Below are 22,510 nucleotides of genomic sequence, written 5' to 3'. Positions count from 1 at the left end.
CTGGTATTGGATGGCCAAACTAGTTCTGCGCCAGATATGCTGAAATCAGCACCCCTTGGATTTGAGAGAGTGAAGATGGGGGCCATGCCTGGGGACAAGTTTATTAACAATTTGGTAACAAATAATTATAGTTTGAACCATCTGGCATTTAAAAAAAAAAAAAAAAAGGTCATGAAGTTCTACTCCAATTAATGTCTAAATCCAAGATGGAAAAAGTTGGGTTAAGAACAATTACCTCTGTGTAATGCAACATTAATCTCTTTCATCTGTCATCAAAATCATGGTATAAACTTTTAATAAGAATGCAGTGTAATTTTCATGTTTTATTCATGAAACCATCTACTTTCCCTGAAAATGTTTTGAATTGTTGACCTTTTCATTTGGTCTGACAGAGAAGTTGAAATAAGGATAACCTTGTTGACAAACTTTTAATGTCACTTTCTGGGTGTCGGCCTGTTGCGTTTCCCACTAAGTGTCAAATATTTTTGCTTAAACAAATAGAAGGTGTGACTCATTATAAGCTGAACTTTCAGTCGAACTACAGGAAACTTTTTTTTTTTATCCGGGACCGCCGTGGTGCCGGTTCATCAAAAATTCCGGATAACCGAAAGCTATAGTAAAAGATACGGAGCTGAGAGCTCCGTATAAAGCAACAAACCCTGTTGCTTAGCAACAGGTTCAGAACAATGGCCACAAGTTCCAAGCGTCTCTGTAGCTTAGCAACAGCTGCAGCCACACCCTTGCACAGCAACAGACCGAGGAAGGCAAGTAATAAAACTTACCTGAACCTACTCCTGAATTTTGCCGGTTAACTGAGATTTCCGGTTATTTACGTGCCGGTAAATCGAAAGTTTCCTGTAGTTTGATTTTTGGGTATGAGTTGTGAGCCATTCAGCCTACACCTAACCTTTAATTAAAACAGTTTGTGACCTGCCACAAAGACTGAGATGCATGGTAGATGGACCCATAAAGTCTCTTTGATTTGGACTGTGACTTATTTGTGCTTGCTTAAAAATTTAGCCTATTAATGTATCTCTTAAAACTAAACACAGCTTCATTTGTTTAAATGGGTTTAGAATCAAATCTCATTCCTAACATTTCTGCATTACTGACACTTCTGTTAAAGATTGGAAGTATCACGCACTATTACCATTTGCCATGTGGCAATTGATCCTCCACAGACTAAGTCTGCAGGTCATTTTTCTTCTGCCTCACTACAGCTAGTTAGCATGTGTACTGGCCTCGCTAGACGTGCTCCTATCTAGTTATCCAGCAAGTTAAACACTTATTCAAATAATTCCTCGAAGCCGATTTGCTGTTTTGAAGATTTACTTGAATACATTTGTGAAACTGTAAACAAAGACAAAGTATGTTTTATACATAAAACTGAGTAATATACATAAGATATAAACATATTTACAACAGTAGAATAGACTAATTGTATAACTAACTAACATTTGGACTGTACTTCGGTAAATACCAACTATTACTTCTTATAAACATAGTATTGTCAAAATACTACACGGACAAAGTTGCTATCATGTTAACAAACAAAGATACTCACAGATATTGCGTATGGCCTAACATATGAGATCAGATTACACTGGATTGCGAATCCTTCATGGAATTCTCCATTACTCAAGTCAGGTTCTTTCTGGGAAAACTCCTTCCTGGGTCAAACAGGAAGAAAGGTCAACTGACCTTTGCTGCATACAAACACTGCTAACACAATAACCACCACCAGAGGGTGCCATCTGCATGTAAAATGTCCATAAGTCCAGAACAGCATGTCATTCCAATAACTCCAATTTGAAATTCCCTCCTAATGCAGTAGATCAGTTTTTTTAAATATTGTTTCTTCTCCTTTCACCATGGTTATGACATCTTCCTCTAGTCCTGCAGAGAGGGATCAGAGTTCCATTCATGTCAAGACTTTTACATTCACATGGATTTAATTTATGTCGAGCAACTAATTGGCAGATTCAAAATCACCCCACCTCCCTCCTAATGTGACTCTGCAAGATAGCAAGCACCAACCATTGTGCCTTTTTGATGAATTTGTCTCGAGTGTCATTTAGCTGATGCGTCACTTTTGCGACCTTTAACACAAGTACCAGAGTTGGATTAAATGTCCTTGGGATGCTTCCATAATTTCAACTGCATTACGCACTCAAGAATTCCAGAGAGGTTAATCTTCACAGGACTGGAATTCCTGGTCAAGATTTGTCCTTAACGTTGATTAAAAGACCACCATCTCTAAAGTGCCCAAAACAAAGACATTTACCCCTTTGGTAACCTCTGAAAAGACTAAAGTTCTACCTAATGTTGACAGTCCCCTGGGCCTTGAGTAGAAGCAGCCACTCATTCCAGTTGTCTAACTCCCACTCAGTCACATGTCAATGGATTAGTAAAGAGGGCCTCAGACATGGTGACTTATCAATGCTAACTTTCTTTACCAGTGACATGAGGTCACAGGGATCCAATATCTGTGTCACTGAAATGGTTCCCTCTTTGTCACCAACTGCTTGGAAATAGTGTCTATATACATTTTGCGCTCAAATATTTTGCATTCCAGCTATAACCTCATATCCTCAAAGTTGAGGATAGTATCTGTAAACATTATGGTTGGGCCTCTGGACTAGCTGGGATTGACTCATACTACAATGGTCAAGAGACTGCTCCTGATGTTGAGCAAGAAGTAGAGAAGCCACAGCTGTATATTCAAATAGAAATTTCTGTCCTCCTTCCAACCTTATTTAAAGCTGCTTTTATATTTATATTGATGATTTAATTTAGAATCTGGGAGACTGCAGTCCAAGAGCTGGCTCCTGGCATTCACAGTCATAAATCTGGCTCAGTTATCTTGGTGGCAAGTGAAGAAGAGAACAGCTGAGATGGGAAGAAATGAATGTGTAAATGTTTCCATATTTTCTTTAATTCAAAATCTAGGACTTTTATATTGGTGTGCAATGTTCCAATCAGCCCTGGCACAGAATCAATTTAAAGGCGATAATGTCCACAATTCTGGCATCCAAGACGTGACTTTTTGTGGGTCTTGACAACTGCTATTGAAGGCAGTGAAATATATGTGCCTCCATGCTGTTGATCCAATGGTGATCAGTAGCACGCTGAGAAGGAAGGAGCGTACAATTCCCCTCTAAGTTTTCCCCCTGTAATACATTCACCCGATGCCTCAGTATTCAGAGAATAGAATCCTTTGTCACCGTCTGCCGATCTGACTATATTAAGATTTTGGATTTAAGTTGCTCAAGTCTGAAAAAGCAACTTATTGACTCTATTCCAAAGATCCAACGTTTTGAATTGTGGTGAGAGTTTAACATAGTTTTAAACATTGTGAAATACAGAGAAATTTCCCTGGTTGTCAGTCACATTGCTCATTTTGAGCTGAAAAGTCCACCTAAAATATTTAAATTCTTTTATTTGGTTGCCAAAATCAACAGTTTCTTCCATGTAATACCTTAAGTGTTTGTTGAAGTAATCTGGTATTGCTATGTTCTTAAACATTAAATTATACTTGAATAATTTTTCATATAATTTAATTTTAGTGGAAACTGCTGAGTATCCCTTTCTAACTGGCCTTTACTTGTCTTTGCAAAAGAAAATGCAACCACCCATTCAGACATATCATGTCTTGGCTGGTTGATTTTGGGATGATGACACCCATTGGTGAAGCCAGGTAGTGATTTTATGTATTATGCAAAGGGACTTTCATTTGTCGGCTTCAAATCTGTAGAGTTCAGTAAAATGCAAATCTTGTGAATATGAGAGATCCATAAATGTTGATGCAAATAAGGTAAGACTGCCTATCAGGTTTCTCACAAGTGTGAAAATTTTTCCTGCCAGTTTTCTCTTCTCCTTCCTTCTGTCAAGGGGTTGACTCTTTGAGGTATCATTCCGTGGGGTTTGGGCCCTCCAGTAACTCAGTCTTGTGGCCATTCTTGATGTGAGCTAAGTGATGAGTTGACCAACTATTCCTTTCATGGTGCATGTCACAGCTTGCCTGATCCTTTCCTCACATGTACAATTTACAACAGGGTTTGCTGGATACTGATTAAGGTGGAGACCATAGCTTATTTTCCCCTCCCTAACCTAGGAACACTGGGGCTTTCCTGGTCTACATGGCTCAACTACTCGCTGTGTTAATCATGTAAGACATTGGAAAGTGGTCCTGTATTCCATGGATTATTCACTTTACATTTTAAGCGTCCTTGCAGGTCCCCAGAACAGTTCGTTGGTAAAGGCACCAAATGGTTTAGCAGTTTTTGGAATCCGACTGTGCCTTATGCCTTGAAACCTCTTTCTTCTACTCCGCCGCATGGAATATCGTCTAAGTCGTAAAATGAACCCCCATTGCGTTCAATTACTTACGAAGAACACATAGGTTGCCCGCTATATCTCTCGTGAATCCAGAAGGTGGAAAATATCAATGCGAGATTGCTTTGTATTGGCTAAAACTATTGATCAGAATTATTTACAATGATCCACAGAAACAAAACATTACCCAGCGCAAGTAGTTATATATAGATATATATATTTATATTGATGTATAGTAGAGATATATCGATACATATACAACTGGGGTGACTATTTAAAAGAGACTTTTGTTCTTCCAGCTTCATTGGGCAAGCTCTTGGGATGCTGGTCTCTTGCTAGATATATTTTTTAGGGATACTTCCCCCTTTAAGGTTATAAGCAATTTTTTTGAAGACAGTACAGCAAATAGAATCTTAACAATCTTATTTTGATAGAACATGAGATAATGGCTTGAGATTTGTCTTTCATCCTTGAGACTTATCCAGGTCTCCAATTGATTATCTTAATACACAACAACAATCAGAAATGACATACTAGTCTGCCTCATCACATCCAGATGAATTGACAAAGTATCCCTGCATGGAAAGTTAATGAATATATAAAGACATACTGCCTGGAATCCAAACGTCATGCTGCTGGTAAACATCCTCATTCACAATAATTAGATATTCACGATCAAATTCACACTTGGAACAAAAGATACTCAAGAGGTTAAGTGGGCTGTGATTCAGATAGTCTGAGCAACCATTTAGATTTTCAACTAAGTGGTCTATCTGTCTTGGAACTAGGTTACCATAAGACATTTTTACGGTCTACATACCAAACCAGACAGAAAATGTCATAGAAACATAGAAGATAGGAGCAGGTGTAGGCCATTCGGCCCCTCAAGCCTGCTCCGCCATTCAATGCGACCATGGCTGATCATCCAAATTCAGTACCCGGTCGGTCCCTGCTTTCTCCCCATAACCCTTGATCCCTTTAGCCTTAAGAAATATATTCAACTCCTTCTTGAATATATTTAATGAACTGGCCTCCACCGCCTTATGTGGTAGAGAGTTCCACAGGTTCACCACTCTCTGGGTGAAGAAATTCCTCCTCATTTCTGTCCTAAATGGCCTACCCTTTATCCTTAGACTGTGTCCCCTGGTTCTGGACTCCCCGACCATCGGGAACATCCTTCCTGCATCTAGTCTGTCCAGTCCTGTCAGAATTTTCTAAGTTTCAATGAGATCACCTCTCATTCTTCTAAACTCCAGCGAGTACAAGTCCAATCGACCCAGCCTCTCCTCATACGTCATTCCTGCCATCCCAGGTATCAGCCTGGTGAATCTTCGCTGAACTCCTTCCATGGCAAGAACATCCTTCCTCAGATAAGGTGACCAAAACTGCACACAATACTCAAGATGTGGTCTCGCCAAGGCCCTGTACAACTGCAGCAAGACATCCTTGTTCCTGTGCTCAAACCCTCTTGCTACGAAAGCCAACATACCATTTGCCTTCTTAACCGTCTGCTGCATCTGCATGCTTACCTTCAGCGACTGGTGCACAAGGACACCCAGGTCTCGTTGCACTTCCCGTTCACCCAATCTGTTGCCATTTAGATAATAATCTGCCTTCCTGTTTTTGCCACCGAAGTGGATAACCTCACATTTATCCACATTATATTGCAGCCATGTTTCTGCCCAATCACCCAACATGTCCAAATAATCCTGGAGTTTCTCGACATCCTCCTCGCAGCACACACGCCCACCCAGCTTTGTGTCGTCTGCAAATTTGGAGATAATGGCCTAGAAATTCACTATGGCCCCGCCAGCTGGCTAGCCCCCAAAAGTTAGCGCTGGGCGCAGAGCCAGTTGCGACCGTCAGATATTCAGTTTTTGCGCCCCAAGTCGGAACCGGGTGCTATTCCAGGGTGTGCCCGCCCCCGCTTGGGGCGCTGAAACTGAATTTCAGCGCTCTAGGCGCCGTTGCGCCACCCGCTGCGGAGCGGCAGGCTGCGGTACTGCAGGTCTCCTCCTCCTCTTAAGGGGGAGGTGCCTGCCACGGGGAGATCGCCGCTGGATTGTGCCGGCAAATGAGCCCGGCACCACGGAGAAGTGCCGGGTTCGCGGAAAGCAGCCGGCAATGCCGCGGGGCGGGGGGGGGGGGAGGAGGCCGGGGAAGGAGGTGCGGGCAGGCGGCCGCCAAAAAAGCGGCCGGCCACACCTCCACCTTAAAGCGCCCCACTAAGGCTACAGTACGGCCCCGTTTTCTGGTCGCTGTTTGCGGCCGCTACTAAATATGGGGATTGGGGTGGAACCGGGGCACTGCGCACTCCGATGACATCATCGGTGCCGGCGCAGCGCTAACGGCTACCACCGCCATTACCGTTGCGCTGAATATCAGCGCAAACTCCTGTATTGGCGCAGAAGCCCTCTTTAGGCGGTAACTGGCAGCAAAGCTGCCGGCGCCTTAATGAATTTCTAGGCCCTTACATCTAGTTCCCTTGTCTAGATCATTAATATATATTGTGAATAGCTGGGGTCCAAGGACCGATCCTTGCGGTACCCCACTCGTCACTGCCTGCCATTCGGGAAAAAGACCTGTTTATTCCAACTCTGCTTTCTGTCTGCCAACCAGTTCTCTATCCAAGTCAATACCTTGCCCCCAATCCCATGTGCCTTAACTTTACACGCTAATCTCTTATGCGGGACCTTATCGAAGGCCTTCTGAAAGTCCAGATACACCACATCCACTGGTTCTCCCTTATCTATTTTACCAGTTACATCCTCAAAAAATTCCAGTAGATTAGTCAAGCACGATTTACCTTTTGTGAATCCATGTTGACTTTGTCTGATCCTGTCACTGTTTTCCAAGTGCTCTGCTATTACATCTTTTATAATGGACTCTAGCATTTTCCCCACTACCGATGTTAGGCTTACCGGTCTGTAATTCCCCGTTTTCTCTCTACCACCTTTTTTGAATTACAGCAAGTACAAATTTGAATACAGAGACATCCATCTTAAAGGCTGCACATCTATAAATGACCATTCACTGGTAATTCTATCAATACATTTCTGGTTCTTCAGACTGGTGTTCAAGAACCTTTCTGAAGCCGTCCATAAAGGTCATTGTGATGGATGAGTTTAATTATAAATTACATGACTAATTCAAGATTAAATACTTTCTAGTTCAGTTTTTTTTTTTAAGTCGTTGCTGTTTTTATACATGGCACATATTTATATTGCCAAATGACCAGAATATAAATGTACAATTTTTTTTCTCCATCTTCTATTTCTTCCTGCATGTTACCTGTTGCAGTGTCGCATATTAAAATAAGACAAAGATCGGATTTTAAGGCCCACTGGCATGCAAATGGCCAGGAGAAGATGCATCTGAGCAATGAGTTGATGGGCATTCCTCTGTTGCCTTTCTTCCTGAATTTCTGACCCTGTTGGGTGCTCCAAAATCATGGAATTTTTTTGTACTACATAATCTGTATTCCATAAAAGTGAGTTTTAGCACTTGATATTTTTGGTTATTGGGTAAAATCAATTTCGAACTGAAATTCTTTATATTTTTTAATCTACTTCCTTTGATAGCTTAGTGGGTTAATCTACTCACTGTTCATTCATTGTGCTACTGAATTATACAGACCAGGAGAGTCCCTACTTGATCCCATTTTGTGCTGAGCTAGCTGGTCTCAGCATGCAGGCTAGAAAGAGGAACAAGTCAGCCAAGTTTCCCACTCTTGACTGATGTCTAGCAACCGCGAGTGGAAAAACCACTGGGGGTAATTTTAACCCCTAAATAACGGGTGGGTTTGGGTCAGATGGGAAGTAAAAATATAAAAAATCTCCAACCCAAACCTAACCCGTCCACTTCCAGTTTTAACAGAGATGGGATGGGATGGGATGCGGGCAACCAACCCACTCCCAGGAGGCGGGCTGCTCATTTAAATATTTTAATGAGACTGCATACCTAAGATTTTATCTGTGGCTTAGGCTTAATGCTGGCTAGCTGGGTTTTCCAGGCCTCAGGAAACCCAATAGCTAAAGGGAGGAGAGGACAGCTGGATGTTCCAGGAATGTGCTTTTCCAGCATTGCTTGTGGGCTAGGAGGAGCACGGATGCTTCTCCCCCACCCCGGCCCACCAAGCAAATCTGTTAATTTCCCCAGCAATCAGAGCTCCCCCTCCCATCTCTCCCTCTGACCTCTCCTGAGTCCCTGATCTCTCTCCAACTCCCCCACCCCACATGATCAATCCCAACCCTCCAAACCACACTGTACCCACCACCCCACCTCACAATCCCAACCCTTCAAACCACGCTGTACCCACCACCCCACCTCACAATCCCAACCCTTCCAACCACACTGTACCCACCACCCCACCTCAATCCCAACCCTCCAAACCACACCTCACAATCCAAACCAGACTGTACCCACCACCCCACCTCAATCCCAACCCTCCAGACCACACTGTACCCACCACCCCACCTCTCAATCCTAACCCGAGCAGCAGGGAACCTGTTTATAAAAAATTTAAACAAACACGCACTCACGCCATGGAGTTAAAATTCCACGGTGTTTCTGACCAGCGCTCCTCCCCCACCGCTTGGAATTCCCACTCCAGTAAATATTGGGCCCTATTTGTCTGTGCACAGGATCAGGGTTGGCTATTGCTCCAGTCCTCTTCTGTTGTTTCCCCCACCAAACTAGGCTAGCATGTGTTAAATGACGGCACTTATTGTCCAGCCTTCTACACTAAGAATGGCTAGATGGTTGTGGGTTTAAGTCTCACTCCAGAGACTTGAGCACATAATCCAGGCTGACACTGAAGTGCAGTGCTGAGGGAGTGCTGCACTGTCTGGGGTGTCGTCTTTCGGATGAGATATTGGCCCAGAAATTCGGGTCGGGGACTTCCCACAGGTGCAAGCCCCCGATCTGCACTTACCTTGCGCGCCGGCCGTTGAGCTGTGGGCCCGCGTGGAATTCCGATCCGGGACCTGGTCCAGCTGCCGGCGTGCAGTGTTTGCATATCCCAGGGGCGCAGTTAGTTCGATGCATCCCCTGGGATCATGTGGGCCATGGGCAGCCAATCGGAGCAGGGAATGCTCCATTCATAAGTCTGACAGGAAGTGCTGTCAAGACTTATAAATACTACAGCCCCAAAATAGCACTAAATCTTCAAATAAATTGAAAAACCATCATTTTTTAAATAAACCATAAATTACATGAAATAACTATTTTAAACAATAACTTAAATTTTTGAAAAAAATAATTTTATTTTTTAACGGGGCTAAAAATCAACTTACCTTGCTTTAAAGTATTTAAAAATAATAAACCTGTGGAAAAAATGTTTTAATTTTAATTAATTCACCACTTACCTTGTAAAAAGCAGGCCTTACGCCTGCTTTTTATATTTCTAAATTCTGCAGGCTTACCCTCCCGGGAAAACATGTTTTAAAAAAAAAAAACACACGAAGTTCGATGCGCACGCGCAGCCTCCCCCGTGCACGCGTTCGACCTCTGAACCCCTTCGTTCAGAGGAACGGAAGTGCCGGTTTCCTGCGCATGCGCAGTGCATGCAGGAAACCGGCACTTCCATCGGGCCTACGGGTGAGTACCCCGTGCGTACTCACTCGTGGAGACCCGAATTTCTGGGCCATTAAACTGCCCCCTCAGGTGGATGTAAAAGACCGGATAGCACTATTTCAAAGAGGAGCGGAGGAGTTCTGCCAGTGTCCTGGTCAATATGTATCCCTCACTTAAAAACAGATTATCTGGTCATTATTACATTGCTGTTTGTGGGACCTTACAGTGTGTAAATTGGCTGCCGGCTTTCCTACATTACAACAGTGTCTACACTTCAGAAGTACTTCATTGGCAGTAAAGCGCTTCGGGACATCCTGACATCCAGAGGTCATGAAAGTTGCTATATAAATGCAAGTATTTCTTTCTTTTCTATTGGGGTGAGGTACCAAATGACGACTTGTGTTCAGGCAGCTTTGTCAGCATGAGCCACTGCCTTCAGGAGTGAAAACTGGAAAAACAAAATATGTGCTCACAGTGTTGTGATACCAGACTGGACTTTGTGTGCTGTGCATGGTTGGTTGATTTAGTGCTCTCAACCATCACCATACAAATGATGTATTGAATAACAAGCAAGTCATGGAACTCTTGTCCTTTACTTGGTACTAGCCCTACCCTCGCTCAGAAACTTCATTTTGCTCCAGAAAGTAAAAAGTGTTACAGGAATTTTCTCCTGTCTGCTGACCAAGAATACTATGCAGGATGTACTTCGCTTAAGCCAAGACAAAATCTAGTTTTACAATGGAATAAGATCAGGGTATAATCCAAGTCCTTAATGAGAGTCTGTCCATGCTATTATTCCCTTCATACTGGATGACCTTTACAAAAGGAGGGTCAATAAACTCTTGCGTTTCACGTGTGGCTGACTTGCTCAATGTATGTCTTATCATTTCACTGAGCAGCGTGATGCATTTTTCAATAAATGCGCACTGACTGGAACTGATCCCATTATTTTTTCAGTATTGACTACATGGTACTTCAAAAAAAAAATCGACTTGGACAAGTAAGGTACTTTAATGTGCGCTTTAGTTTGCCTTGCCTAGAAAAGAGCAAATTTTACTTAGCCTGTTTCAAAATGTACACAATTTAAAGTGTAGCATTTTTGTCAGGTCCTTAAATGAAAATTTGGTATTAAGAACAACCCACAGCATGTGGGATGTTTTAAACAACTTATTGCTTCCTCTCTAGGAGCAGCGACCCCATCTTCCACTCTTATCAATCATCTGGCCAAGCATACTCCTCAGGGAGTAATCGCTCCTGCTGCCCATCTTGCTCAGCCCCACTACCACCACTCCACACGTCCTTCCAGAATGCCTGCTTTCAAGCGAATAAGGCCCTGGTTATACACAGCCTATTTGTGGTGATTGTGATGCTGACAGAAACCTGGCTTATGGATGGTTATTTATTCCCCCTCCCTCTTTCTCCCCCCCCCCCCCCCCCCCCCACTCTGCCCATATAAGTGCTTTGATTCTTTTTATCTTCAAGTCATAATTTGGCTTTTTTTCTCTTCCCCTTTTCCCCCACACATACACTCCTCTGGCACCTTCTCCTTTTGGGCACTTCACCCTCCTCCATCCCTCTTTCATTTAAAATCCTTGTTGTCTTAGCCTCCCGGTCCTAGGAAGTCTAATTTCAACTATCTCCAAGACCTTATTTTATTATGGCAGATCCCTGATTTTGTCAATGATTCTCAATGATAATCAATACAAATCTCCTTTTTGGTGACTCAAACAAAATCCTTTGTATTCTCCATACTTGACACAGTGACAATAGTGCAGCTGACCTAGAGTTGTGAAGGAGAGCAGTGCCCTTTTCCACTTTGTTCTAAATAATGTGGTTGTCATGATCAGTTTGCAATATAGCTGATCATAACACAGCAAAGTTTTGCTTCAAACGCTTTGAGATGATTTGAGTAGTGATTGTGATGTGATGTGAGGAGGGAGAGGAACACTGGTGTTTTATAATTAAAAGCTAGTGTGTGAGTCAACTTGCTTGATAGATTCAGATATGTCAACATAACATTAGTGAAATGGGGTCCAGCCTTGTGCACAATATGGAGTTTGATCAGTAACTACAGCAGTAATTGCTTGGGGGGTTTGGAAGAGAGGAGGTTGTGTAAATAACATTGTTCTACAGTTGTGCAAGACTATTAGTTATATCACCAGTTATTTCCCCTCAGGGTCAAATGCAACATACTGTATGTAGTCTTGATGCTTTCATTGTTAATAACATCCACATATCTTATCGCTACTGTACTACCCCTGAACTTTTAGTCTGAGCAATATTGCAAATGAATCTATTCCTTCCTCAGTTCATTTGTTTCTGCTAGTCATCAACTTCAGTTTGGTTTTCCTACATTGATGAGCAAAATGTAATTTAGTCAACCATATGGGAAGGTCCCAAAATATAACTTGTGCATCACCAAAATACACAAGGAGCAGGATCGAAGGGGCATATGGCCTACTCCTGCTCGCTCTTATGGTCTAAAATGTCCGTATGCGGTGGGTGGGAATAAAAGTATTCAAGCTTGTGTTAAAGTGTTTGATTTTGGTCTATTTGGGAGTGAAGGACAGAAAGAAATAACCAGTGTCATGGTATTGGTAGGTTTATTCCCATCCCTGGAAAGTGGCTTAAGTTACATCAAGGAAAACTGGGATTTTGGAATTGGCCAGTTCTAATATTTGGATTTTTGAGCTTGAATGGAAATACTTATGAGCTGAATTCAAAGTTCTAATTTCTCATTCCTTATTATCTTTGTGGCATTCCAATGCTCTATTGGCCAGCCTCCCACCTTCCACCCTCCGTAAACTTCAGCTCATCAAAAACTTTTCTGCTCGTATCCTAACTTGCACCAAATCCCGTTCACCCATCACCCCTGTGATCTCTGACCTACATTGGCTCCTGGTCCGGCCATGTCTTGAATTTAAAATTCTCACCCTATCCTTCCATGGCCTCCCCCCTATCTTTGTAACCTCCTACAACCCTCCGAGATATCTGCGCTCCTCCAGTTCTGGCCTCTTGCACATCCCCATCCCCAAGTTGTTGTTGCAGTCTTAATTTTTTTTCCAGTTTGTGAATGGATTTCTTGAACAACAATGGGGTTGTGGTTTGTTTTACCAGTAACCTCTTTAAAAAATAAAAAATAAATTATCCTGAAAGGTCATTAAACATAAATGCCAAATAAGCCCAAATTAATTTGACCCTTTTTTCCAACCTAATTTTGTTTTAAACTTTTGCAATAATAAGTGAACGATTAGTTGCACTTTTAATGACTCTTTCATCTGAGCTTTAGTCGAGCACTGCTATTTTCATTAGTTTACTATGGGTCACAGTTTTACCAAGCATCAAGTTGGTAAAGTTATGATGTATTTGGCTATGATTCCAAGTTAGGACTGGTGTAGGTAGACAATCCAAAACTCTTAGCTGCAACCACAAATGAAATTAAGATTGTGTTTACAACGTCTGTGTTGCTGCCAAGTGGTTTCCACTTCACAGCAATGCAAAAATTGCTCGAAGTCCAGAGGTTAGGGCCCAAGTGCCTCGAGGCAAGAGGAGCGAACTACACCCCCACCCCCAAAAAAAATGGAGTTGGGCTCGTACAGCTTGGGTTTGACACTACACAGGCAACATTTGTGCTAGTGTGTTTCATTATTATTATGCCTATTTAACTTTTATTTTAAATATAAAAGGGGGCCCCTTGGACCTCCCATGGGCTCTCTCTTTTTAAAATTAGTGCCAGATTTTGTGGCTGTGAAATATAAATGTTACCGTTGTGTTGGGAATTGTCGTAAGTTGCCCCCTTGCTTCCCCACAGGGAGAGAAAATTTCGACATAGTCACTTTGGGATATCCCTGCACTTCCTGACAAATATCCTATGGATCAGATGACGTGCATTAAATGTTTTTGTGGAATTCACCCTTTTTAAAGAATATGGCCCTGCGCTGACCTTGTCCATGATTGAGGGCTGTGAGCTGCCATTTTGCCCTTGTTTTCAAGGATAGGCACTAGTGCAGTGTTCATTTGCTTAGCCTTTGCTCGTTTCTTCTTTCTTCCTATCTCCTCGAGACCTACATTGAGAAAATCCAAGCAACGCAGCCATCGTGGAGCAATTTTTATAGTGATCTGGTAGACTGGCCTCTGTGCACCACTCGTAACCATGTACATTGCTGCTTTGCTCCGTTCTCTATTTAGCAATGTTGTATGATCGGACTTTGTATTCTAGCACAGCAGAAGGTTTAGGAAGTAGTTTCTGGCACATCCTCATAATCTGGCATTGTGCCTCTCTGTGTTTACTTTGAGAATAAATTGTCTTAATTTGGTGGATTTGTAAATTCACATTTTCTTGTGTCTATAATACCATCAACATCCCAGAAGCTCAGCGCGTGTACATGTGGAAGTGCAGGTGACAGAGAGAGAACAGTGGGTGTCGTGCTGGCTGCACACATGATGAGTTTGTTTTAAATTTGAAGGGTCAGTATTTGACTATTGGTAACAGCAGTATATAATTGGGGAAAATTTGGGGATAACACGATTTTCAGACCTTATGGAATAATTCTTTCATTGGGAACATCTAGTTAAGAAAACATTTTGCTCAGTTGTAGGTTCATTCTGTATATATTCAATTAGAAAACATACTTGTTTTATGGGGAGAATTTAGACTAAGATTGTGTCTTCTAGCCAAGAGTTCATACACAGGAGTCTAACTAATGTGCACTATATGCAAATAATGCAGAACTTTGACTCACTGAGATTAGTGTTGAATTAAGTTTTTTTTTAAATAATGTATAGTTGGTGTGATTTAAAATTTGAATAAACTTCTATTTCTGCATAATAGTCACATTAACCAATTTTTAACCAGTATAATTGCTCCCTGTAATTTTGCTGTACAAGGTTAATGTGAATACACTTTCACGTTCAGGTCCTAGCAGAGTGACACCAAAGCACACTATCTGCATCACTCCCCTGTTTAGCCACCACAAGCCTTCTGTCGGCCTTGTGGTTGCAGCTAAGAGTTTTGGATTGTCTACCTACACCAGTCCTAACTTGGAATCATAGCCAAATACATCATAACTTTACCAACTTGATGCATGGAAAAGGGACATTTTACATCTGTGCAGAAGAATCCAAGAACTGGTGAGATAAAAAGATAACTGTCCATCTAAATAATTGCAGCTGGTGTGCATGGCGTGCAGTGCAAACTCTTATAAATGCCCAACTGATATGAGTTAAGTTTAGTTATATTGCAGGTTTTGACACTGAAGCATGCACATACACTGTTTTGTCTTGCAGCACAAGCATGCTGACTTACTGACCCAGCGTATGATATGTGGGCCGCAGTAGGAGCTAGTTGATCCAACAGCAGAATGCAAGATCCATGAAACTTGTAGGTCTATGTTGCTGTAGTGTCTATGGCGATTGGATTGTTTACTTTGAGGATTTCTGTTCATTGTGTGCAGTAAGTTTAAAGCATCATTATTTCTTGGGTCATTGAAAAGGTTGTTGGGACCAGTGCTCCTGATCACTTGATAGCAATAATCGAACAAAGGGAGCTTTACTTGCCACAGGTGCCCTCGGTGGTATATTTCTGAGTGTTGTTCTGAAGCATGGGTTACAACATGATCTTTTTGCAAGGTGAATTAACCCTGATCGAATTAGAGCTGTAAAATGAGTTTGGGCAGTCCTGGTCCAGTTCCTTGTAAGCATAGGTCCACAGCCCAAAACTGCTCATACACTGGTACTAATCTTGCAAAATAAAATTGCATGCTCAAAGACTGACAGGATAAGCCGGTGTTGGAAAAGCAATTGTCAAACTGGTGCAGTGAGTGCTCTAATGAGTTTGCATTCAGATACATTGCTAGGTGTTTTTCTCCATCTGACTAGTACTGTATACCTCACCTCAATAATTGCTGGTGTACCCAGAATGGGAAGTGTTTTTTTTTGTTTTGCACTGACCTCTTTTTCCAAGGTGGGCCCTGAAATTCACGTGATTAGTTGGTAGTATTGCAGTGTCTTGAACTACAGGTTGTTGGTTCAAGTCTCGCTTATAGACTGAAAGTTCAGTACAGTAATAGGGGAGTGCTGCATTGTCAGAGGTGCCATCTTTTTGGTTGAGATATTAAACCGAGGTCCTGTCTGATTGTTTAGGAGGTCGTAAAAGATCCCATCTACTCATAGAAGAGCAGGGAGTTCTGGTGTCCTGGCCAAAATTTCTCCTTCAATCAGCATCCCTAAAAACAGATGATCTAATCTTGTTTATGGGGCTTTGCTATGCACAGATTGGCAGCTATCTTTGTCTACATAACAATGAATGCACTTCAAAAGTAATCCATTGGTTTTATAGCACTATTGTACAGGTAGACTACCCTTTATCCGAACTTCCGAAAACCGAAACCCTCTAAAAACCGAAGGTTTTTTCGTTCAGCGTAAGTCGTGCGCACGACCCCCCGCCGACCCCCCCGCCGACTTACGCTGAGCGTCAGCGTAAGTCGTGCGCAGGACCCCCCCCCCCCCCCGCGGACCCACCCCCCGCCGGTCCCGCTGACCCCGACCCCCGCCGACTTACGCTGAGCGTCAGCGTAAGTCGTGCGCGCGGACCCCCGCCGACTTACGCTGAGCATCAGCGTAAGTCGTGCGCACGGACCCCCGCCGACTTGCGCTGAGCGTCAGCGTAAGTCGTGCGCACGACCCCCCGCCGACTTACGCTGAGCGTCAGCGTAAGTCGTGCGCAGGACCCCCCCGCGGGCCCCCCCCACCGGTCCCGACCCCCCCGCGGACCCCCGCTGACCCCGACCCCCGCCGACTTACGCTGAGCGTCAGCGTAAGTCGTGCGCACGACCCCCCGCGGACCCCGACCCCCGCCGACTTACGCTGAGCGTCAGCGTAAGTCGTGCGCACGACCCCCCGCCGACCCGCCTTCCGAAATCCGAAATTCTCCGAAAACCGAAACACGGCTGGTCCCGAGGTTTTCGGATAAAGGATAGTCTACCTGTATTTGAATTGTCCCACATAGCTTACCGTAGTTGTGATGTGCAATGCACTATGGGAAATAGAGTGCATGAGGTGGAGATGATTCTGGAAAGTCATGGCTGTTAACTGAACTCTGTCTCCTGCGTACTCTCTTAATTGTTATACAAGCAAGGTTATTAAACTCTTGAGATTTAACAGTGTTCACGTGCCATTATAAATGCAAGATCCTTCTCATCATGCATTTATGCTGTCAAGAGTTGTCAACAACACAGAAATACTAAGCTTTTAAGATTGGTGAGCCAGATTGTAAACCCTTTTACAGATATCGAGCTGTGTTTATATTGTTAAGAATAATGTGCATCAACATAAGTTATATTTTTTTTATAAATGTGAGGTTATTGCAGCATTTTCCACTGAAATATTCTGCAGTTGTAATCAGAGTGAATTGTGCATATTTCTGCAGAGCTATTAATGTAGATTTTGCAAAATTATCTTTTCTCACTAAAACCTTTCCCTGCTGCTCCTGAAAGTATCGATTGCTTGGTGGAGTGTAGTCCCGCGGATGCTGCGTCAATTCTGGCACCCCTTGCCACTACCCGCCTGAAATCAAATTTGATGTTTGAGTTTAGTCAGTTACAGCTGGCAATGAAGTGGGTGTGGTCTACAGAAGTGCTGACAATGCAAGTACAATTGCAGAATAATTGGGTGAAAAAGTGCAGTAATTCTAGACATGTCCAATATGTGAATACATTTTGGAACATTTTCATTCTTGTAGTTTTGGCGTTTTGACAGCTCATTTAAACTGGATAGGAACTGGAATGTCATGTAAGATAACAAAGTAAAGCTGTTAATATATTAATGTGATTAATCACCACCACACTGTTTACTAGCCATGAGTAAATCCCTGGTAAAATCAGTTGGGCAAATGGTACTCTCAAGCCAGCCACTTGTCCACAAAGAAACTAAGTTGAACTCGGGTAGGTGGAAAACTGTTACTGAATTTGGATGTTATCAACTTGAATAAAATCACTGCTGAATTAAGTAATGGAACAAATTATATCAGAGGGGAAGGGACTGGAGAGTAAAGGGAGAGTGGGAGTCAAAATATTGCTGTTGCTGTTTGCCCTGTTCACTGATTTTTGTAACGAGTGAAGTATTCTGAAGTGATGTAACCACTGTTGCCGTAACAACATGATTCACTTGTCAGACAGGTTTTGTAAGCGTTCAAACCAAACCTTTTACAATGAGTGGTTGGGAGTTATCCTTTGGTTTGATTTGCTGTCCAGTCACATGCTCTTGGGGCGGGGAGTTTCTACGCTGATAATTGCTGCGTGACTGCTGGAAGTTTCTATCGGACTTGACTTACCTGAACTGAACACCGAGGCAAAGGGAAACGGACAGAATGGAACCAGTTAATATTATCAAGCAGTTCTTCAGTAAGTTACTAGTTTCTCATAAATTAGTAATCTCTTATCCATTGTCTAATCAGTTTAATGAAAAGCAGCTGGAAACAAATGGTCACTGCCAGCTTTACATTTTGCTAAGTTAATCTAGGTGCACGTGTTTGATCTAAGTTTGCATTTAGTTTTTAATGGCAGCAGTATTTTACTGGAATTATTTTGTCTTAAGTTGTTAGTTGTGAAATGATTGGTATCCTTTGGTAGAAAATGGCCAGTTGCTATTTTTTAAGCTTATTTTTCAACTCTTGAACTTATTACTTAATGTTGAGAACTGTAGTACTATAACATTCCAACACTCAAATGTTTTGTGCAACTTTTAGTTTGAGCCCTGAATTAAAATTAGTTTCATGGTTCCTTAAAATTAGTTTCATGGTTCCCAAAAACTTCTCTAATTTGGTATCAACAACTTGCAGAATTTTCATTTAAAATAACTTTTCCTTCCCCATTTCAAGCTGCCTACTTGTATTGGTGGGATTTTTGGAAAAATCTTCTTGGAAAACTGTCTTTACTGCTGGTCATAATGACACCTGGTGAGCATGTAATGGAAACATTTTGGTGGTTTGACTCCTTGTATTTGTGTGCTCTTCATACTGACCTTGATGGCAAATAATGTTGGAGAGCTGCAGTATTTAATTGATTTACATTAGATATCTTGGAATTGAGGCAAGATTAAGTTTTGGGGCCGGGTGAAAGCACCCAATTAGCTATCCTGACGATGCTGACTTAATCTCTTCTTCTTAGGCAGTCCCTCGGAACCGGGGATGACTTGCTTCCACATTAAAAATAAGTTCGCAGGTGACTGATGAGTCCAATGCGGGACCTACAGTCTCTGTCACAGGTGGGGCAGACGGTGGTTGAAGGGTGGGTGGGGTGCTTGGGTTGACGTGCGCTTGGCTTCCGCTTGCTCCCGGCGAAAAGACTCGGTGTTCGGCGCCTTCCCGGATGCTTCTCCTCCACTTTGTGCGGTCTTGGGCCAGGGATTCCCAGGTGTCGGTGGGGATGTTACACTTTTTCAAGGAGGCTTTGAGGGTGTCCTTGAAGTGTTTCCTCTGCCCACCTGGGGCTCTCTTGCCGTGCTGGAGCTCGGAATAGAGCGCTTGTTTTGGGAGTCTCGTATCGGGCATGCGGAAGATGTGACCCGTCCATCGGAGCTGATTGAGCGTGGTCAAAGCTTCGATGTTGGCCTGAGCAAGAACACTGATGTTGGTGCATCTATCCTGCCAATGGATTTGCAGGATCTTGCGGAGGCAGCGTTGGTGATACCTCTCCAGTGCTTTGAGGTGCCTGCTGTACATGGTCCATGTCTCTGAGGCATACAGCAGGGCGGGTATCACTGCTGCTCTGTAGACCATGAGCTTAGTGCTGGATTTGAGGTCCTGGTCTTTAATCTGGTGATTAGCTGAGCCGCACTAACCATATTCGATCCTTGTCTAGGCCCTAAGCTCAGAAATTCCCTCCCTAAACCTCTCCACCTCTCTCCTCATTAAGATGCTTATTAACACTACCTCACCTGTCCTAATCATATGTGGCTCGGTGTCAAATTTTGTTTGATAATGCTCCTGTGAAGCGACTTGGGTCATTTTACTATGTTAAAAGCAAGTTGTTGTCTGTGTTGAGTTAGCTGGTTTCAGTTGAATTGCTTATATCCCTATATTAGGGTGGGGGAAGTTGGCACCTTGCTGGAGATGCCTGTGTATATGAGTAGGCTCAGCTGCAATGTCCTCATAGTTGAACATCCTGCTGACATTCACTGCCAAATCGCGCGCACAAATAATTTAGGTAGTGTACCAGGGAGCGGGAGCAGACCTAGAGCCACTGGGGGTGGGGCAGTTTTGCGTTCTAGTCCTGCCATGTTTAACGGCTGAACCTGAAACATTTTTTGTTTTGTTTCCTGGCCGCAGCCAGTCATATTGAGTGGCTGTCAGGTGGGTGGGCCTTCACAGCCGGGGGGGGGGGAGCGAGGGATCGGAGAGGCTGGGTGGGGGTGGAGTGTCGGGGTTTGGTGGGGGATCGGAAGCCAGGGGTGGGGGGATCAGAGGCCAGTGTCGATGTGGGGAGTGAGATTGGAGGCTGGTGGGGGGGGGGTGCGTGGGAGTTTGGTAGTGGGTGGGTGGGGGGTGCGTGGGAGTTTGGTAGTGGGTGGGTTCGAGGGGGATTGGGTGCGGGTTTGAGATTTTTAACATTTTTACATCCCACCTGACCAAAATGCACCCGTTTTTGGGGGTTAAAGTTCCCCTTATAAATTCAGTGAGTGAGCAATACCTTCAGGAGAGATGAAGGGGGTGGGGGGAGGAAAACTGAAGAGAAAAAATATTAAGATTGCATTCAAATCATAAATATATTAGAGGGGCTCTTCTGATAGTAAATGTGGAACTGAGCCATTAGACCAGGAAGGTATCGGGTTTAATCTTCAGTTTATGTTGCTTATCTGAGTGCTACCATTGACCACCTTGTTCCAGGATTAAGGAGAGCCAGTATTACCCTAGTCTTATCTGACTGACTCCTCCTGAAAAGTGTGCATTAGCAAACATTGGATGAGGACAGGATTGGTTGTGGCTATGATGCCCCCATAGTTCAATAACCTCAAGGCACTCGCTGACTAAGCTTACACAGGAAGACTGGCTAATTAGGCAAAGTACCAGAGGGAAGCTGGTGCCCACAATCCTATACTTGAGCATCAATCAGTGTCTTCAGAGAAAGGAAAAAATATATAGAGGAAGGTGGAGGAAGTGCAGCTTTAAAGTATCTACGTAAGAAACACAAAATGATGGTCAGTATTACTCGTATAGAATGTATTTCAAATCGCACAAAGCATTTTTGGTACTTTCGGTTTAATAATTTAAGTTTAAAGTAGGGCTTTGCTGAAAACATGTATATACAAATTAAATGAATACTGCATGATATTCACTACTAACAAAATGCTGAGAATGCATTCGAGTGAAGAGATGAACTTCATTTTGATACCATATTTTGTAAATGTATTTGTTTAGTGCACACCAAATTCATGAACCATTCAAAAATTAATTTCCCATTCTTGATGCAAATGCACCATCCACAGACTGACGAGCAATGTACAGGGAATGATGTGTTGTGTAAGCTTTTACTCCTGTGCTGACTTGATCTAAATGACTGGCCTGGCAGTTTTAGGCTCGAGAACCGCACGATTTTTGTTCACCTTTTAATAAAAGCCTAGCCATTGTTGCAGTGAGATTGATGGTCTTCAGTTGTATGGCTGTATATTTTAGAGTTGCTGAAATCATGAGGCACAGTGACGAGGACTCAGTTTGGGAAAGAGCTGTTCCTTTACATTCAGCAGAAATTAAAACGAGACAACCCCCTTTTAATTTAAACTAATGACACCAGTTACCAGATGCAGTGGAGGATGTTAGAGTCTCAAACTGTAATCATTTTTGCCGTCAAGCTAGTGCCCAGGGCTTCATCTGTCACTGGCAGCAGCAGCAGTTAGTGTACTGGAATGGTTGCGATTCTTGCTGTGCAGGATATATCGTCATATATAATTTCTTGTCCCGCTGTATAGACCTGGATTCCATCAATTCCTTCTAACTGCCTCATAATACTGCAGGGCAATTTGCACCTTAATAGTTCTGTCACTGGTTGTGTGATTTTGTTCCGGATGAACATTTTTTTCTCACCAGTTCAGTGGAGATCAGGACACCACATTGTGGTATAAATGTGTCCAGAGACTTTAAATAGTTGCATATTGGCCCCACTAAAGTTTTCTGTTTCAAACATCAACCTTTCCACCATTCAGGATTTAGCTCGCTCAATTAACTGATCACACAAATGGATATAGCAGTTTTTCGATGGGGGAAGAGGGGAGGGTCAACCCCGCCAAACTCCATTCTTGCTGCATTTCTCAAGGTCAACAAACAGTAAGGTTTGGATAACAGCTACTGCAGTTTGTTTTGAAGTACCGAGTACTGGCACTTACAAGTATTAATTAACCCGTCCATTTAACGTTTGTTCAGAACCAAAAGTATTTAATGCTGAATTTCAGTAAAGGTCATTGTATAATTCCCCCACTTGTACAATGCCGTCTGTTGTAGGAAAAATGATTCCTCGGAAACTAGACTTTGAGTAAGAGAGACAACTTTATTAAATGACAGCTCTGGGAGAAGCGTCTGCGAGAGCACCTTCTCCCCGATTGTAGTATGTGC

General features: G+C 43.0%; 1 protein-coding gene across 19 annotated transcripts in view; it reads left to right on the top strand.

The window, feature by feature from the left end:
- The window catches only part of LOC147115941 (SH2/SH3 adapter protein NCK1-like), a 238,719-nt gene that overhangs the window by 152,296 nt on the left and 63,913 nt on the right, over window positions 1-22,510 (top strand). The window contains exon 1 of one of the 19 annotated variants that reach the window (XM_085990613.1): window positions 18,210-18,308. The exons of the other annotated variants lie outside the window; for them this stretch is intronic. Coding sequence (XP_085846739.1) covers window positions 18,275-18,308 — 34 coding nt within the window. The 5' untranslated portion in view covers window positions 18,210-18,274. Of the gene's footprint in view, window positions 1-18,209; window positions 18,309-22,510 lie in introns of those variants that run through there. 19 annotated transcript variants of the gene reach the window in all.

This window comes from Somniosus microcephalus, chromosome 6, assembly GCF_052327205.1.
Source record: "Somniosus microcephalus isolate GS21.2 chromosome 6, FLI_Smic_1.0, whole genome shotgun sequence".
Classification (NCBI taxonomy): Eukaryota; Metazoa; Chordata; class Chondrichthyes; order Squaliformes; family Somniosidae; genus Somniosus; species Somniosus microcephalus.
The sequence above is the reverse complement of the archived record's forward strand: the minus strand, read 5'-3'. Positions and strand labels throughout refer to the sequence as shown.